The 17590-nt window shown below is 41.5% G+C and overlaps 1 protein-coding gene across 13 annotated transcripts in view; it reads left to right on the forward strand.

Moving 5' to 3' along the window:
* The first annotated feature begins 685 nt into the window (after positions 1–685).
* The window catches only part of LOC126937867 (transducin-like enhancer protein 4), a 156772-nt gene continuing 139867 nt past the window's right edge, over positions 686–17590 (forward strand). For 5 of the 13 annotated variants that reach the window (XM_050761663.1, XM_050761658.1, XM_050761665.1 and 2 more), the window contains exons 1-4: positions 686–1746; positions 2611–2708; positions 3794–3857; positions 5024–5068. In XM_050761663.1, coding sequence (XP_050617620.1) covers positions 1702–1746; positions 2611–2708; positions 3794–3857; positions 5024–5068 — 252 coding nt within the window. In that variant the 5' untranslated portion in view covers positions 686–1701. Of the gene's footprint in view, positions 1747–2087; positions 2286–2610; positions 2709–3793; positions 3858–5023; positions 5069–17590 lie in introns of those variants that run through there. The other 8 variants (XM_050761657.1, XM_050761660.1, XM_050761661.1 and 5 more) reach the window with 4 other exon arrangements.

A 17590-nucleotide genomic window follows, 5' to 3' on the forward strand; every position in this document is an offset into this window, starting at 1 on the left:
CAGCGGCGCGTAAAATTGATGTGAACCGAACGAAGTGGGATCAGCGTGATCCTCCCTCTCTTGTCTCAACAGGGGTTTCGGCGCGTTACACAAGGCCGAGCTTGTCTCTTTAAGGAGACATTGGACCCTAATTAGTCCGCATTCCTGGCGCGGCTGCGGAGCGAGGGGCCGAAGGTGTCTGGGTTGGGAGACGGGTGGGCGGGAGGACGAGACTCGGAAGGAGATCTTCTGACCAGGCCCCAGGCTCACCGCCCCCTCCACCCTCTTTATTTTGCCGCCACCACCGCCACCAACACCTAATTCTGAAGATGCAGCCAGGGCAGCAGCAACAGCAGCAGCCGCGGATTCTCTCAACCCCACGTTACTTTGATTGACAGCTGAACAAATGTTTCCCCGGTTCGAACGCTCGCGCTAAGGAACGACAGCCAAGGCGAAGCTCCGCCTTGGGCGGGCCATCTCCGCCCCGCCTCCGCCAACCTCATTCCTCTTCGTTAATTGGTCGGAGCTACAGGCGACGCCCGGCACCCACGTGGGTTTCAGCTGGGTTGGCTCCTCCCCGCTGGCTTGCCATTTGTCAGCAGTGAAATGATGGGCACTAACACAGAACGGCGATTAATGTTCAGCCACCTCTGATTGGTTGCTGGAGACGCCTACCGCAACGGGGGTGGGCGGAGCGCTTGGAGAGCGCCCCAGAGCACTCGCGTGGCGGGCCGGTGATTGTAGTCAATCTGGCAGTATTCTCAGGCAGGGTCGCCCGGGGCGGACTACAACTCCCGGGATGCTCCACGGCCCCCTCCGCTGAAGGTTGTGAATATGTATCAGAATGTTAATGATTAGCTGCTGCTAAATTTGGTCAAAGAAGTCACCTACACAGAGCGTGTTGTTAGAGCTGTTCTGAGCGGGTGTTTGGGTTGTTGGCTGCTTTCTTCCCCCTTTCTCACACACTTGTATATTATTTTGAGGTGGTGTTCGCAGAGTTTGAAAGGAGAGAGAATTAAAAAAAAAAAAGCCGCAAGCGTTTCACTCTTTTATTTTTATAATCCCCTTCAATTTGGGGTTAAAAAAAAGACAAGAAAACAGGAAGGAAGAAAAATAAGGAAATGAGATGTGGTAAAAGAAGCTAAAAGGTGCCTTTTAAAAGATCGTTGCTGTGAAGTGAAAAAAATCTCCAGAGAAACCAAAAAGCACCGCCGAGACCTCTTCCGAACCAAAGGAGTTTGTGTTTGCTTTTAGGGAAGAAGAAAGATCATTCATTCGGAGGAATAACAACCAATTAAAAGACAAATAAAAAAAGTTTGGAGTGGGACGCAGAGCGAGCGAGCGGCGCTGCCGGCGGGAGGTGGGGCGCGGAGCTCGCACTTTCCCGGCTGGGTGAGCGGCTGCCGCGGCGCCGGGCTCGGCGGGTGCGCCTCGGCGGAGCTGAACGTCGGAGCGTTGCCTCGGGAGACGCGCGCCGGACAATGCCCGCGGCGGGCCAGTGACGCCCGCGGGGAATGCGGAGCAGCCCGGCTGCCGGCACCCAGCCGCCGCCGCGCGTTCCTGCCGCCCGTGTCACGCGAGACCCGGCGGGGGCCGGGACCGCCCGAGCCGCCCCTCAGACCGAGCCGGCCGCCTCCGCCGCCGCGGCCGCCTCCTCTTCGGGGCCATTAAAGCCAATGAGCCGCGCGCCTCTGCCGAGCGCAGCGAACTAAATCGGCTTGGATGATTCGCGACCTGAGCAAGATGTACCCGCAGACCAGACACCCGGTGAGTGCGGGCAGCGGGGCGCGGGCTCGCCGGGCGCTGGGAGATTCCCCGCGTTGCCCCCTGCGCACCGAGTTGTGTCTTTTGGCCGGAGGGGCGTGGAGAGCCGCCCGAAAACGGCGCCCCGCGCCGGGAGCCGCCCGCCCGCCATCACCCCCAGCCCCCGGCGTGGTGGCCCTCGGAGGGGGTGCGGAGAGGCAATTGAGTTGTAGCCATTTTCTTATTGTTGTCTTTGAAGCCCCTGGAAGCCGCGCCGAGCCGTTTGCGGTCCCCGCGCCGCGACTCCTGGAGGGGGGGCGGCGAGCGATGAAGGAGGCGCGACTCCGCGCCCGGGCGGGGAGGGCGCCCTCGGCGGCGGCGCTGCTGGGCTGGCTGCGGCTCGGAAGTGCGGGGCGCCGGCCCCTCGCGCCGCGGGCCCCCGGGGCGGGCGAGCGAGCGAAAGAACTAGCCGAGAGGGTGGCTGCCGTCCCCCTCCTTCCCCGGCCTGACCGCAGCCCGACGCCATGGCGCGGGTACCCCCGACGGGCCAGTTTCGATTCCGGGTGAGGAGGGAGTGGGCGCGGCGCGCGGGTCCCTGGGCGCCCGTCTTTGGCCGGGGAGGGGAGATGGGGCTCGAACCCTCGGGGTCCGGGGCGCGGAGGGAGGGCTGCGGGCGGGAGTGCGCGGAGGCCCGGGACCACCTCGAAACCAGCCCCTGCCTGGGCTGTTGGGCGCGAGGAGGGTTGCGGGAGGAGAGTTTTAATCGCTCTTTGCTTGCGTGCGCGATGACCCCCCCAACTCCCCGCTAACGCCGCGTGGTATGTTTTCTCCGTCTCCCTGCTTCGCCTGTGATGTGGGCTAATTAAATATTTTATTGTTGTTCTTCAGGCACCGCATCAGCCTGCTCAACCCTTTAAATTTACAATTTCCGAATCCTGTGATCGGATTAAGGAAGAGTTTCAGTTTTTACAGGCTCAATACCACAGGTAACGATATTGACTTTAGCTGATCCTCCTGTTTGCTTAGCTCTTGTCTCCCCCACAAATACACACAAACACCCTCCTCCTTTTTTGTGGGGGCGTCACAAAGGTACTATTATTTTTTTTTCTCGGTGGGCAGAAAGGGCAAATCAAGGCCTCCTTCCTTAGGCAGGTGTAAATAAATTAAACATTTCTTTTTTCTACCGTAAATAAAAAGAAGGCAGAACAATCGAAACTGGGGAGACTTGGAAAACGCTGAGGCCAAACTTTCGATATTGATTTATTGGGGCCAGGAGAATGAAAGGTTGGGGAGATTCTGGGGCCTTTTGACATCCTTGGTTCTTTATTACTCCGGACTTGGTTCCTTCTCACTTCTTTTTGCCATTCCACTGAAGAGCTGAGAGCCCAGGGAGGTCGGAGTGAGCGATTTCATTACTTTTATGCTGAAAAAAATGTTTTCGTCTTATAGACGATTTTTAGACTTAGGGTGCCTTTGAGACATTTTTCTTTGGCTGGCTTTTTAATGATGCCTAATTCTTATTTCATAAATACGAGAACCAAAACAAGCCACTGAACCCGATTGACACTTTGCCCCTGGGTGGTGGTGTTCCACTTGTCTGTGTGTTTTGGAGGGAAAAAAACAAGACATCATTCATAAGACATGCTTGATTCGTATTTCCATTAATCTCTTGGTAGAACATGAAAGAAACTCCCTTGTGACATTTTGGAGGACTTATTTGTGCTTGTATGTGCAGTCATTATTGAGGTTTATTTTCGTGTTTGTTTTATTAAGTGAATATTCAATTCTGGAGGAAGTTCCTGAATTAAACTGATTAGAGGATTTGTTTCCTTAAAACTTAATTAAAAAAAAAATCCTAAAAACAAAAACCACATATACGATCCTTATTGAAGGGGCAAGTCCAGACTGGTTACAGTGACCCCCTTCCCGAACTTCCCTTTCCATAATGATGGGGGTATTTATTTAAGATTGTTGATTTAGTTGTTTGTAAGTGAGATTTAAAATATGTGTTTAAGAGTTGAAGGACGTAAATTAAGATCATTGTACTTAGAGTGTTTTATGTCTTGAACAGTCTGAAGCTGGAATGTGAGAAACTCGCCAGTGAGAAGACAGAGATGCAGCGGCATTATGTCATGGTAAGAAAACCATGTCACAGATTCAAAGTGCCTATTAGTTTGGAATACCAAAAACAAGAATACGTTTAAATCGCTGGAGGCTGCAAGATAGATCACAGTCACCCTGCCAGTGCAGTTGAAGTTGTGGGAATGTGTCTGTTAGCAACCTGTAATTCTAGGATGTTATAACCTGCCTTTGACAACTGGCTTGGATTGGAATTTTCAGAAAGTTCAACCACATGGGGTATAATTTTCTGTGTTTTCTTTTTACAGATAGAAAAAAAAATAAAAACAAAACCTCGTTTGTTTTGTTTAGTCACAAGCAAAAATGTTTTTGTGTTAGTGGTTTTCTTTGTTGTTTTACTGCTCTTGCTCCAAACAACTTTAGCCAGTTTTTCTGTATGCTGTTAACATTTTAATGTCTTATTTCTTTGAAAAGGAGTGATGGATAAGGAAAGACAGCAGACCATTTTTCAAATTTTTTTCTCTTTATGTTACTATTACATTTATATTTGCGTGTTTTCAATTTCTGTAGTGTTATATTGGTTTGAGGAACGTCGTAGTCTCCTGTATAACTGATTTATTCTGCCAGAATTTCTATGCCAGTTATACTACACATTCAAAAAACCAGATTTGCCTTTACAGAAGTATTATGAAGCATATTTTTATGATTGTCCGAGAAAGCTCCAGAATAACTCATTTATTTTTCTATCCAGCTTTTTTGCTTTAAATATGTGAGTATGAGCAGTATACTAACAAATCAGAAATCAAACTCTTAAGTAGCATCACCTTTTCCAACCTTCCTTTCAAAACATCAGCGTTTGTATAAGACATTCTTTTCTGTTAACTTGCCTGCTGTGCCTAGGAATTAAGAATCCGTAGGATACCAAATTTTCCTCAGACTTTTTTGATGCATCTGCTTAGGATGTATAAAGACAACTGGAGATGTTAAGAATGCTGTGTTCGAATTTAATTTTTCTTAGTTTTGTGAGTATTCTCTTTGAATTTGTGTCTTAAGGTGGTTAAAGATAGCGATGGGCTCTTGATTTATTGGCGTAGGTTATATGAAGATACTGGTTTAGGTGAGACTTTTATGTTTGTTTCAGATTTACTTGGGGCATTTTGAACAAACTAGGGAGATTGTTTGATGAAAGTCACGCATTTAATTGCTTTTCCTTCTTTGACAGTATTATGAAATGTCCTATGGGTTGAATATAGAAATGCACAAGCAGGTAAGTTATTTCTTTATAACCATTTTAAATGACAGTAATACTGGTATACTTTGAAAAGAAAATTGTATGTTTTTGCAGTTTTATTCTGCAAGCCGTTGTGGCTAACTGTATTTAAAGTACTGGGTAGTGAAGAAAATGCTGTTTTTTCATGTGTGACTCCCCATCTTTCTTTCATATTATCCTAATTTTTATAATTTAAAAATGTTATTTTAAAAAGTCAATACATATTAAACTTTGTACACTTTCAAAAGCAGGATGCTAAATTTTAAAATCCTCTTGTTATTCTGAAAGAGTTGCTTTATGTATTTTGGGCATTGCAAACTTGTCTTGTGAAAGAGCTTTTCTTGGAAAATATTAAAAAGTAAAATTAAATTGGCGCCTTCATTGGCTTGATGTGAAAGAATGGATAGAGGGTGAGCTGGGAGGATGAAAATGAAATCTGTGGAGCTACAAAGGAAATTGATGTAAAATCCTTGTACTGGTCCCCTGAGGCTACTTAGTTGGGTCTTACCAAGAACTATCACCGTTACTTCCAAAATTTGTACAGAGTAAATGAGCCTGACAGGAGGATGTGATAAGGTTCAACATTGGGTCTTGAAATCTAGCAATTAGTTCAGTAGCAAAAAAAAAAGATAATGATTAGTCAGAAAGCACTGAGAGATATGACTCAAACAGCCTTCTTTTTGTGCAGGAGACTGAATAATAAAATGGTTTGGCTTAAATTTCCTAGACAGAAGAATAAGAGCACGTATATATATATCTATATATACACACACAAATATACATACATATATGTAAAACATTGTTTGGCAATAATAATTTCTCTAGGAAATATTTATTTTTGGTGATCTCCTAGTGGAAGTGCTTCAGGTCTCATCAGCCATTTCAGAATAGGTATGTGTTTGCCTGCTGGGAAAAAGACAAGGGAAGACTTACTGCTTTTCATTTCTTATTTATGGTCAAGGTGGATGTCATTACTTTCTAAGTTGAGAAAACATGGAATGAGCACATACTATTAGGCCTTCACTATTTATGGATTCCTTTTTGGGTATAGTTATTTTCCGCATGCTCAGAACATCCCCAGATAGTAGATCTTTAAAAGATGGCTGTTGGACAATAAAGGCAATCTGATGAATAGTATTTGAAAACAAAAAGTTGGAAAAAAATGAGACGTTGCTTACACTGAGGACTTTTAATTTCAGATACTGTTTTACTTTGCATGGTATTTGGTTATGTCAATATTAGCATTATAGTATAGTTTGAATGGTCTGTTGAAATTAAATTCTTATTTTGGCATCTTTGCCATTTCTGTTTAGATTAGTAATGTAAATATCTTCTGCTTAAACAAAATCTGTTCAGTCTGATGGATGGACTTCTCTTAGTTCTACCTTACAGGAATAAATTACATGAGAGATACTGTTTGTTAATTATCTCATTACATTTCCTTTGAGGTCTGGATCTTGTATGTGTCTCTTTCTTTGTGCACACCCCACCCTCCAAAATTAATTAGTGTCTTTTTAAAGATTGGAGCAGTTGATTAATTTAGTCCCTTTATTTCTCCTTCTGTATCTTGTTTACCCTAACCACTTAGTTTCCAGGTCTCCCTGTACCATCTACATTTCTAAGAAGCACATAGCTTGTATTTGGCTGTATGTATTTCTTTTTCAAGGGGGTATATGAGATCCCTTAATTTTACACATTTTATACCACTATAATTCTGTCATCTTCTTGTCCAGCTGGCCTCAAATGCCATCCATTTAAAATTGAGAACAGTACATTTTCCCTTTTTTTCTTTTGCTTTTAAATTCAATCATATCAAGAATCCTGAGGGCAGTTTATCACATTATGAAATACAGACAGCCCTGCAAACCACCTACTTATTATATTTTCTTTCTTTCTCCCCCTTAAGCATAGAGGCATATCTGTCTTTATTTGTTTTCCTAGGCAGACAGCCTTAGTTCCTCTTAGCCTCTCTTCCAGATGTACTCGCTGGATACCCTTGTAATGGAAAGCAGCAATAATGCAGGGAAGTTGCCCTGCGGCATAATTGGGCCTAGTTCTCAAGATCGGGTTAGGTTTATTCACTTATTAGATTTGTGTCTCGAAGGGTTCAAGAGTAGGAGTCCCGGGAGTCCTTGGAAGTACCCTAGTAATTGGTGGCCCTGATATTTGAAACCTTTGTGTATTTTTTGGTTAACGTTACTGTTCTTCTTGGCTGCTGCTAGCCACAGAATATTTATTTTTAGAGAAATTTTTCATTGGAACAGAAAATGATGGTTGTGATGGAGTCATGACTCTGTGACTTAGCAAATTGATAAAAGGATAAAAGTATGAAGTGAAGACAAACAGGGTGGAGGTCGGTATTCTCCCTCCTCCCCTTCCTATGTGATGCTCATCATCAGTCACCCTGTGTTGATTCTGATAGAGAACTATAAAATGAAACCTATGGGGAATTTGTCATTCCGAAATGAAAGCTAATGTAATTAGTACCAATTAAAGTACATTTAGTAAATTGGATTTAATCTTAATTAAGCCTGCATAATGTTGCCAATTTTTAACAATTATGTTTGAGAACATAATTAATTTAAATTTTGGTAACTGAGTAAATAGCATTAGTCTGGTAGAATTAGTGGATTTTTTTTTTTAAAGGGGAACTTGGTGACATGACTTGGAATTGGAGCATAAAATATGAATCTAAATTTCTGGTAATCTTTAGGATTGATAGAGCTAAGCAGATGAAGCAAAAAAAAAAAAAAAAAAAAAAAAAAAACCAGAAAAGTTAGGATGGAGTATTCTAGGCTATAATGGGAATTAATGCTGTGCCACTGGCTCAAGTTCTAGCATAAAAGTGAAGATGACAAATAGGGCATGGTTAGAAATGGCACATGTTTTAGTGTGACGTCTTCAAAATGGAATTTTTAAAAATGAGAGAACATAGGCCTTTATCCCCTAAGGATTTCCCTAAGTGTGCGGTTTTTGTTTTTTGTTTTGTGTGAGACAACTGACCCAGGGTTTAGTTGTTAAGTTTTTCTGCCGATTGTTCTTCTTTGTAAATACAGTGTGACTTCTAAATGGGTCGGTGGTGATGGGGGCAGTGGGATGATGCGTGGAGTTGCTGGCGTTACTACATGCTGCTTGTTCCCATCTTTCACCTGTAATGCTGTCATTGAAGTCCTCACTGAGGGACTCTGACAGCAGTGGTTGCCATTCTAAAAAGTGAGTATTGGATGTAGATTAGGAACAGTAGGTGTGTGAATTAAACCTATAGGAACTATACATGGCGATGAACATGCCACCTTTTGAAAAGCGGAGAATGAGAACATCTATGCCTTCCTTATAGTTAATATTCTACAGTGTGAAAGCCTCTTCATTTGAATTTTAGTAATCATTAGGAAATTTTAGAAATCTGAAACACATGGAATCTAAAAGTAAGTACTGCACATTTATGTATGTTTTATATGTGGGTATTTTTATATGTGTGTGTATTTGTGTGTGTGTGTATATATATATATATTTAATCAAAGCAAGAAAACTCCTGTTTCACTTAAAGCCATGTAAATTTTATTACGAGACTTGGGCCACAACCATTTGAGTGCTGCTAAAATATTAATTGAATAGAAATGAAAGGGCCTTGCCAACTGATAGGATATCATAATCATAGCCTCTTTGGTCGATGGTAAATGATGATAAATGACATTAGGAACCTTTTAGCAAACTGTAATAACTACAAGGAGGGAAGCAGTATGGATTTGCATTATATCTGATACCCTCTAGTACCAAGTGGATTGCCAATACTGCTTGTTTAGCATTTTCTAAGGGCAATAAGATATTGATTTCTGACTTACAAGGAACAGCTCTATTTTCACCATTGAAAAGTATTGCAGGTTGTTAAGAAGAAATTGACTTGAAGAGGCCGACTGCTGCCCATCATGGAGCAAATAAAGCAAAACTGCCGAAGCATGGTGGAGCAGCGAGACGGGCCCTCAGCAATTTGTTGCTATTAATTTACCATGCTCGACAGCAAATCAATCGGCATCTACTTCATCTGCTGGAGAAAATGCTGTCCAGGGCAGATAAAAGGCTCGGCATGGTACAGAGAATAGACTGGATTGGCCAAAAGCAGGCTGCAGTTAATGTGTAAATAAGTGAAATCAAGGCCACTGTTGCAGAGGAAGCTGTTGTTAATTAGGTTGGTGTTTTTTAGTGAACTATTTTAGAAAGCAGCTAGGATTTGGAGAGTAAGAAGAGATTTATTGAGATTGAAGTAATATATGACTGGCATGACATTCTAGCCTTGAGTGTACTTGATTCTAGGGTGCAGTAAATTTATTTGGGGACACTGCTTTCTGTGGAGTTCGTCGAAAAAGTTCGGTTTAGACCAAATTTCCCTTATAACTTTTTTTTTTGAAGCTTGCCAGTTTTTTGCACATCTTCCGTCTTATTGTGTACTCTTAGATTTAGAAGAGTAGATGGAGGAGTAGGTGTTTTCGTATGGAGGCACAAATGTGTCTGTTGTATTCTCACCCAGTGCTTTTTTTTTTTCAGAGATAGGTATAATTGAACTCTTGTATAATAATGAGAGTGGACTATCATCGAAGATGGGGTGTTCTAGCTGAAAGTAACTAGTAAACCAAGGAAGATTTTGCTGACAGAACTTTATCTTGCTTCATAAACATTAGGAAATAACAATCTAGAGGGCCTGAATAGTGGGTGGATACTACTAGACTATAACATCTCAAAGATTGCAAGTGAAATTTTGATGCCTGCATAAACTTCAGATGCAATTATAAGATCATGTGTGTGGGGGTGGGAAGGATTCTTTTGTTTTTGGTTTTCATTAAGGTATAAAGCCACCTTTTCTAATTTAAGATTATTTACACTCTGATAATATTCCACAGTGAATGTTAACGGAGTGGAGGGTATTGGTGGTTCCCCCCCGCCCTTACTTCTCATTTGGGCATTTTAAAATAGGAGGCCAACTTCATTTACTCTTGTTTAGTAAATCTAAATGAGTGTGGGTTTTAAATTAGATTTTTTCCCAAAATCCTTCAGAGGCTCTAGCTTTAGGGCAGTTGATAAGTAAGTGGAAGCACCTTGGGCAGGACCCAATGAGCTGTCGTTTTACTTATCACAGCACCTGCACTGGAAGCAGATCTAGAGGATGAAATTTAACCTGTTAGGGTGTGTGTTAACCTGTTAGGGTGTGTGTATGTTTTAGGGTACGTGTTTTCCGAATGCTGTGGGGAGTTCCCTTTTTCCTTCTGCTATGATGGATTCTTTTGTCTTTCTAGAGATATCATAGGAGGATATCTGTGGATTTTTCACCTAAGGCAGTGATTCTTAAGTGAAATTGGAATTTCCTTTCAATAGAAGTAAACGTTTATTATATACCTGGCTTGCGCTTACCACTGATCTGGGCACACTGCCAAAATTCTTATCTTTAGTTCTCATAATGATCCTAAGAGAGGGATTATATCCATTCAAAAGTTGATTAAACAGGGTCAGCTCTGCACAAGGTGATATAGCTAATAGTTGGTGGATTCAGGACTTCAAATAAATTTACCTGGGAGGATATCTCCAGGGAAATGGGTTTGCCATGGGTTAGAGATTCAGGCCCCAGTTCATTCCTGGAATAGAGAGTCCCTGAACTTTAGGCTCATACGCAGAACCTCTTGAGTTGGGAGATTCTCTGCAACTGCCTAGAGTGCATGGATGGCTCAGCCTGCCCTCTGCATCCAGACTGCTTTCAGTGGGTGAGAGGGTGAGGCTGCTTTCACTTGGAATCTCCTACAGAAGGGCTAGGAGAGCTGCTTGCTTATCAAGATGGAATTTGCTTCCTCCCTAGGCAACCTATTTCTCATTTGTTTACAAACTTGTTCTTCTCTTTAACTTTTATCTTTTCCTGTGGCTTATGAGAGTGCCTACAGACAAGGGGCTGTTTGTTAATCACCATCTTGTGAGCTTTTGAAGGGGGAAGCTGGGAGGGGAAAATGTGATGTTTTGTAGCCTCTTTGTAGTTTAGAAAGAGGTTCATAGATGCAGGAAATCACACAACTCAGTTTTAAATGAAGGCAGATGTTTTGCTTTTACTGTTAAAGGAATTTCTTTGCAGCATTCAAACAAAAGGATAGTTCCTTTTCACTGCCCCTTAATCCCTGCTGGATATTGTTTATTTTTATGTATTATTTTGATGGGCAAAGTTCTTTGTATCTAGGTATATATCACTTTGAGCTCTCTAGGACTGATGGACCGGACTAATGAGCTACATCTCTAGGTGCTGTTGCAGCATTGGTGAAGGAGACAGTACAGGCACCAGCCCATTGTTCTTCACATTCTTCATTTAATCTTTGCTTTCCTAGAATATGTCTTTTTTATTTCTTCTTCTTTTTTTCTTGTGCTATAAGATAGGTAGAGGAAACCAGTTGGGAATTAAAAGTTTAAAAAAAATGCATTTATAAGTTATTTGTGTTTGTTTTTAATGTGGCTTTTTTTTTTTTTTTTTTTGCCTTTGATATGATTTGATGGTTTGGTTTACCACTTCTGGACAGCAATAATGTATTTGGTGGTTAGAGGAAAGAGGGACAGGGATGTGAGTTCTAGAAGGCGCTTTCTTGATCCCTCTGCACACCCTCTTAAGATGGCTTCAGCGTTCCAGCAGTGGTGGTAGATTCAGTAGTCCTATACTGGCTAAGTTATTACCAGTTTTGTAAGCCGGGCTGTTGGAGAGAAGCAAGGGGCAGCACATTTAGGCGTGGGCAATGGAGTATTTACACTGGTAATGACAGTTTGCAAGGCTTAGGACTTGTTCGAAGTAAGTACAGTGTGAAGAGTTTATGAAATTATTACTCTAAAGGGGAAGGGCCTCAGAAGTTTTAGTCAAAAGCAAAAGTTAGAGCTGTTTTGCCTTTGCCTTCGTAATAGCTATCAGTGGTAGTTGTTTTCTATCTGTGAAGAGGGATTTAGCTGGCATTCATCACCACAAATCTATATACTCTGTCTGTTTTCATGGGAACTGACCCAGCATTTATGCCAGGCTCTTGCTATTTCTATATGATTGAGCCAAAACTTATCCGTGGAGAGCTGCACTGTGTAACCCTTATTCCATCCAGGGGTGACAAATGGGCAGGGTGTGGATTTTCTCAGCTGGTTCCTCAAAGAAGCAGAAGAGAAGTACTCTGGGATACCCCTTAGGTACTCTGTCCTGTGGTGAGTGGATCGCATTGTCATCTCTTTTTGAGGATTTGCCCCCATGCACTTCAAGAATTGTACGGCGGAGGCAGCTTCTGCATTTCACGGAAAGGATAACTTCTCTCCCACGCGAGACAATGCTCTGTCCCCAACCTGGGCTGGCTGTGGTATGCTTGGGACCTCTGCAGGGCCCTGTTGCTTGCAGCAGCCTAGGCAAAGTGAGAGGTTGGGGAAGGAGGAGGAGGGATATTGGCTTTCTGATTTCTTAGCAGGCTTATTTAACTCATTATTATTATTATTGTAATTCAGGTTCTGTCCTAGTTTTCTAACTGTGTGTTCTGTTTCTGAAGGTCTGTGGATGATTTTGATTACTGAATTTGAAACTGCAAGAAAATGTAACTGGAAAGAATAGTCGTAGTAGAAATTATAAGCACTAGTACTCTGTAACACCCTTTCTTTACAGAGAGCTTAAGGCATTTTATATGTTCTCTTTAATCTTCCTCATGTTCTGTAAAGCAGGTAGCAAGCTTGGATCCATGTATTTATTTAAATAGCTTCTGTCAGTGGAGTACCCAACAGTTTGCCAAGCAGTGTCATTCTACTGGCCTCCTTTAACAGATGACACTGAGGCTTAAGGGCTTAAGAGACTAGCCCAGTGTCACAGTCAGGGAGGATCAGCACGCGGGTGGGGATACCAGAGTTCACGCAGGTCAGCGAATGCACCCGAGGTTGCATAGTGAGAGTCACTGGCAGAAGAGGAAATAGTAGGTTTCTTGACTTCCCTTCCAGGGCTCCCTTCGCTGACCATGCTGTTTCCAAACAGCAAACAATGTGCTTGTTTCTGTGATGCCTTTGGCTTTCTGCAACATGAGGAGCATGGTGATGCTACTGGTAGTCCAAGAGTATTACACTGTCATCTCTAGTGAGAGATCTGATCTGTGTTTGTGTTTGAGTACAGCTTCTCCCTCCCCTCCCCTCTACCCTCCCATTGCCTATGCCCTGCCCAAAGGGAGTCTAGGATCAGCAATACTGAAATATAAAGCCAAGGTCCACTTTTAGAAAAGTGCTTCATAAAACTGGCTGTCTGGCATTCTGAACTGTACCGTGCAAACACGTTATATTAGATACATACCTGTTTATTGCCTGTCTCTTGTGCTAGATTGTAAGCTCCATGAAAACAGGAGCTTTCTTTGTTTACTGCTGTGTAGCTTGTGTTGAGCACTGTGCCTATCGCATAGTAGATGCTGGTGCGCAATAAAATATTTGGTGAATGAGAGAATAGCAGTTAGAGCTAGCCAAGAATATGTGTGATTTAATATTTTCAAGGGTGTATTTAGGTTGCAAGATAGATAACAAATACTGAATCTCAAGCATACTCAGGTCTGTGTTGTCTACTAGTTTGTGAAAAAGTGACACTTGGAAAGAGGAAGCAAAAGCAACCGAACTTGCTGTGCCTTTCAGAAACAAGTTAGTATAGCTAAAGTAGAATACATGTATTTTTAGTATGTTGAGTCTGCCTTTTTAAAGATGAAAACATGAATCGTTCCGAACAGAATTTAAAATTCATTTTGAACATCACTATATCACGAGTCAGTGTTTAATCTGAAGAATTCTTTTACCATTAATAGGTCTGTGTACCTGTGGTTTGAATGAATGTGGGACAATATCGATCTTGACTATATTGTGTTGTGTTTAGCTAACTTCCCTGCAAATCAGTAAAAAGTGCAAGCTTTTAGTTCTTTTCAAGGGACAAGGAATTTTGAAAATGTCTTAGTTTTTTTCTATTAGTAGAGATAGAATAATGTCGTTGAAAGAATAGTAATCATAACAGTAAGCAATTTTAGATTGCTTATCATGTCGATAGTATTTCACTTATTCTTACAACCATCTTATGAGATTATAGTAGTAGTAGTATTTGCATTTTACGTACGCGGGGGCTGAGACACAGAGCTTAAATAGCTTGCTTGAAATCAGCTAGCCGGTAAAATAGATCTTGGGTTTGACTCAAGGTCAGAACGCTGGTATGATAGATATTTCTGCCTTATTCCAGTTGATATGTTTCGAATACTCCACCATCAGCTTTCCTCCTCTCCCCAAATGCTTAACTGATTCCGAAGCCTCAGATTCTAGTTCTGGCCTTGCTAGTAACCAGCGTTGTGATATTGCTGAGTACCGTACCATTAAGGGCCACGCTTTTCTCAGCTTTAAATTAGGATGTAAATGAACACCAGAATCTCTTTTAACTCTTTTGGTCAAAATGACCATTTCGGTTTGGTTTGTTGCTGTGACCCAGTGAACAGAAATTGAGACTTTTTTTTTTTTTTTTCGGTCTTAGAAAGTCTCTTTTAGCACTTACTTTCAGAATTTTTACAATCCAGAATTACCTAACGGGCCTAGGGTAGAAATGTATATTTATATAATATTAATACTTTATTTTTTATAAGGTACTTTCTCATCCATTTTTTTCATGTAAACCCCAATAATAAAGCATTCCCCCCATCCTGTGGATGAACATAGTGAGATGCAGATGTTAGATGACAAAGTTCTACACTTAATTAGTAGGTGGTTTACAATTCATTGATTCTCTTATGGCCAGCGTTCAGGCTAAAGTAATGTTGACACTGAAGTAGAGCAATTTTCATAAAACATGTAATATAAAAGTATATATAAAATAAAATCTTTAAAGTGATTAGTTTTTGTACTTTTCCTTAGGCATATATTAGAAAACTTAGGCCGGGCGCGTGACTCGCGCCTGTAATCCTAGCACTTTTGGAGGCTGAGGTGAGTGGATCATGAGGTCAGGAGATAGAGACCATCCTGACCAACATGGTGAAACCCTGCCTCTACTAAAAATACAAAACTGGGTGTGGTGGCGCATGACTGTAGTCCTAGCTACTCGGGGGGCTGAGGCAGGAGAATCACTTGAACCAGGGAGTCAGAGGTTGCAGTGAGCTGAGATTGCACCACTGTACTCCAGCCTGGCGACAGAGCAAGACTCCGTCACAAAAAAAAAAAAAAAAAAAAAAAAAAAGAAAATTTAATTGTATGACTTATGAAATTGTATGAATTATAATGTGATCCAATAATTTTCTTCCAAAGATGTGCAAAGGGGCTATGTAGTAGTTTATTACCTGTTGTGTAATTAACTCCGGGGGTTACTCTTCCAGAATCTAATGTAGATGTCAGCTTCTCTTGCTTGAAATAAAGCATGTCTGTAAACTGTGACTTGCAGTGAGCTTGACATCTCAAATCCTCAGGACTTTCTTGCTTTGTCCCATCAGGGATCCTTTCCTTTGGGAAGATAAATTCATTGTAAATAAATGTCTTAGTCATAAATAGAAAGGGGAAATGTTTAATCTTGGCCTTTTTGAGTTTATAAATCAAAGACGCAGTAGAGATCAGGTTCCTTCATTAAAGTGTAGTTCCAAAAAGGAAGAATGTGGTTTTGGTTTTAAAAAATAAATTTATTTTTAATTTTTATGAGTACATAGCATGTGTATGTATTTATGGGGTAAATGAACTATTTTGATACAGGCATACAATGCATAATAATCACATTCGGGTAACTGGACTATCCATCAACTCAAGCATTTATCCTTTTTTGTGGTGTTAGAAACTTTCCAGTTATACTCTTTTAGTTACTTTTAAATGTACAATAAATTATTGACTGTAGTCACTCTGTTGTGCTATCAAACACTACACCTCATTCATTCTGACTATATTTTTGTATACAGAAGAATATGTTTTGTTCACTGCTGTACCACTAGCCCCTAAAACAATGCCTGGAATATAGTAGAAGAAATGAGTGAATGAATGATGAAACAGCTAAAGGAATGGTTTAATTTTTTTCATTTTATTACATTTCGTGTGGCATCACATATTCTGAAGAATCAGTCACCTTTATATAAGCTTTCCTTGTATCTGAGCTCTTAGGGAGGGCCTGGCTCTATGATGAGCAAAAAAGGCCTAGATAGGCAATCAGAGAGTGGGAGTTCTTATCTCAGTCTACTACAGGTCCTTGAGCTGCTGATTGGCATTTTTAAAATTGAGAATTGGATTCATGCTTTGCCAGATGATTTATTTCTAAGATATCTTTCAACTCTTAACATCATATGATGTTTAAATGACCAGCTTAAAAATAAAATTCCTCCCTACTTTCATTGCTTGGTACTGTAGGCATGCCATTTTAGTAAGTTAAGTTTTAAGTTATTTTTTATAAGAGGAAATACAGCCAGGTTTTTTTTTGTTTTTGTTTTTGTATTTTTGTAGAATCTCGCTTTGAGCAGTGTTAGGCTGTTGTGTGGACAGCTAAAATAATCCTAATATTGCCAGTGTTTCACAGCCTAGAACCATCTGCAGTGTTGCTTTTTTCGCATTTGTAGCTGCATCTTACCAGTTCTTCTATAGGCTAAGAGCACATCAGTAACTACATATAGTTAACAGATTTTTCATATGTATATCTTGGGCAAGTGTTAGTGATAATAAGAGCAGTTAAAATTTATCGAGTGCCCACTGGATACCAGGTAAAGCACTAAATGCTTCAGATGTATTAATTTGTTTAATTTATAATCTTTTGAGGAAGAGATCTGATTATCCTTATTGTGTATGCGGAAACTAAGGTAAAGAGAAGCTGAGAAATATGCCCAGGGTTATATAGCTGGTAGGTTATAGAGTAGGGGTGTCAAGGCCAGGCATTCTGGCTTGAGAGCCTACATTCTGGTTCTGAACCACTTGCAATAAATGCCTCATAAGTGACTACGGTAAACTTTTTTGTTTGTTTATCCTTGTGGTTTTTTGTTTTGTTTTGTTTTGTTTTTTTGAGATGGAGTCTCACCCTGTTACCAGGCTGGAGTGTGGTGGCACCATCTCAGTTCACTGCAACCTCCACCTCCTGGGTTCAAGCGATTCTCCTGCCTCAGCCTCCCGAGTAGCTGGGATTACAGGCATGCACCACCATGCCCAGCTAATTTTCTATTTTTAGTAGAGACGGGATTTCACCATGTTGGCCAGGATGGTCTTGATCTGTTGACCTCGTGATCCTGCCCACCTCGGCCTCGCAATGTGCTGGGATGACAGGCGTGAGCCACCGCGCCCGGACTATCCTTGTTTTTTAAATGAAAAAGCAAATCGTTTGCTGCTGTGTTCTGTACACAGTGAGCTTAAATGTTAAAAATAATAGCTGGTCTCATTTGGGTATTTTGTTTTATTTTTTATTTTGCAAATTAACACACTAGATTAGTGGACTCATTCATTGGTTCGTCTTTTGTCACAGATTCTACCGTTTGTCCCTAGCTGGATAACCACAGGCCTCTAGATATTTTTGTACCTCTGACT

The sequence above is a fragment of the Macaca thibetana genome, chromosome 15, assembly GCF_024542745.1.
Source record: "Macaca thibetana thibetana isolate TM-01 chromosome 15, ASM2454274v1, whole genome shotgun sequence".
Taxonomy (NCBI): Eukaryota; Metazoa; Chordata; class Mammalia; order Primates; family Cercopithecidae; genus Macaca; species Macaca thibetana.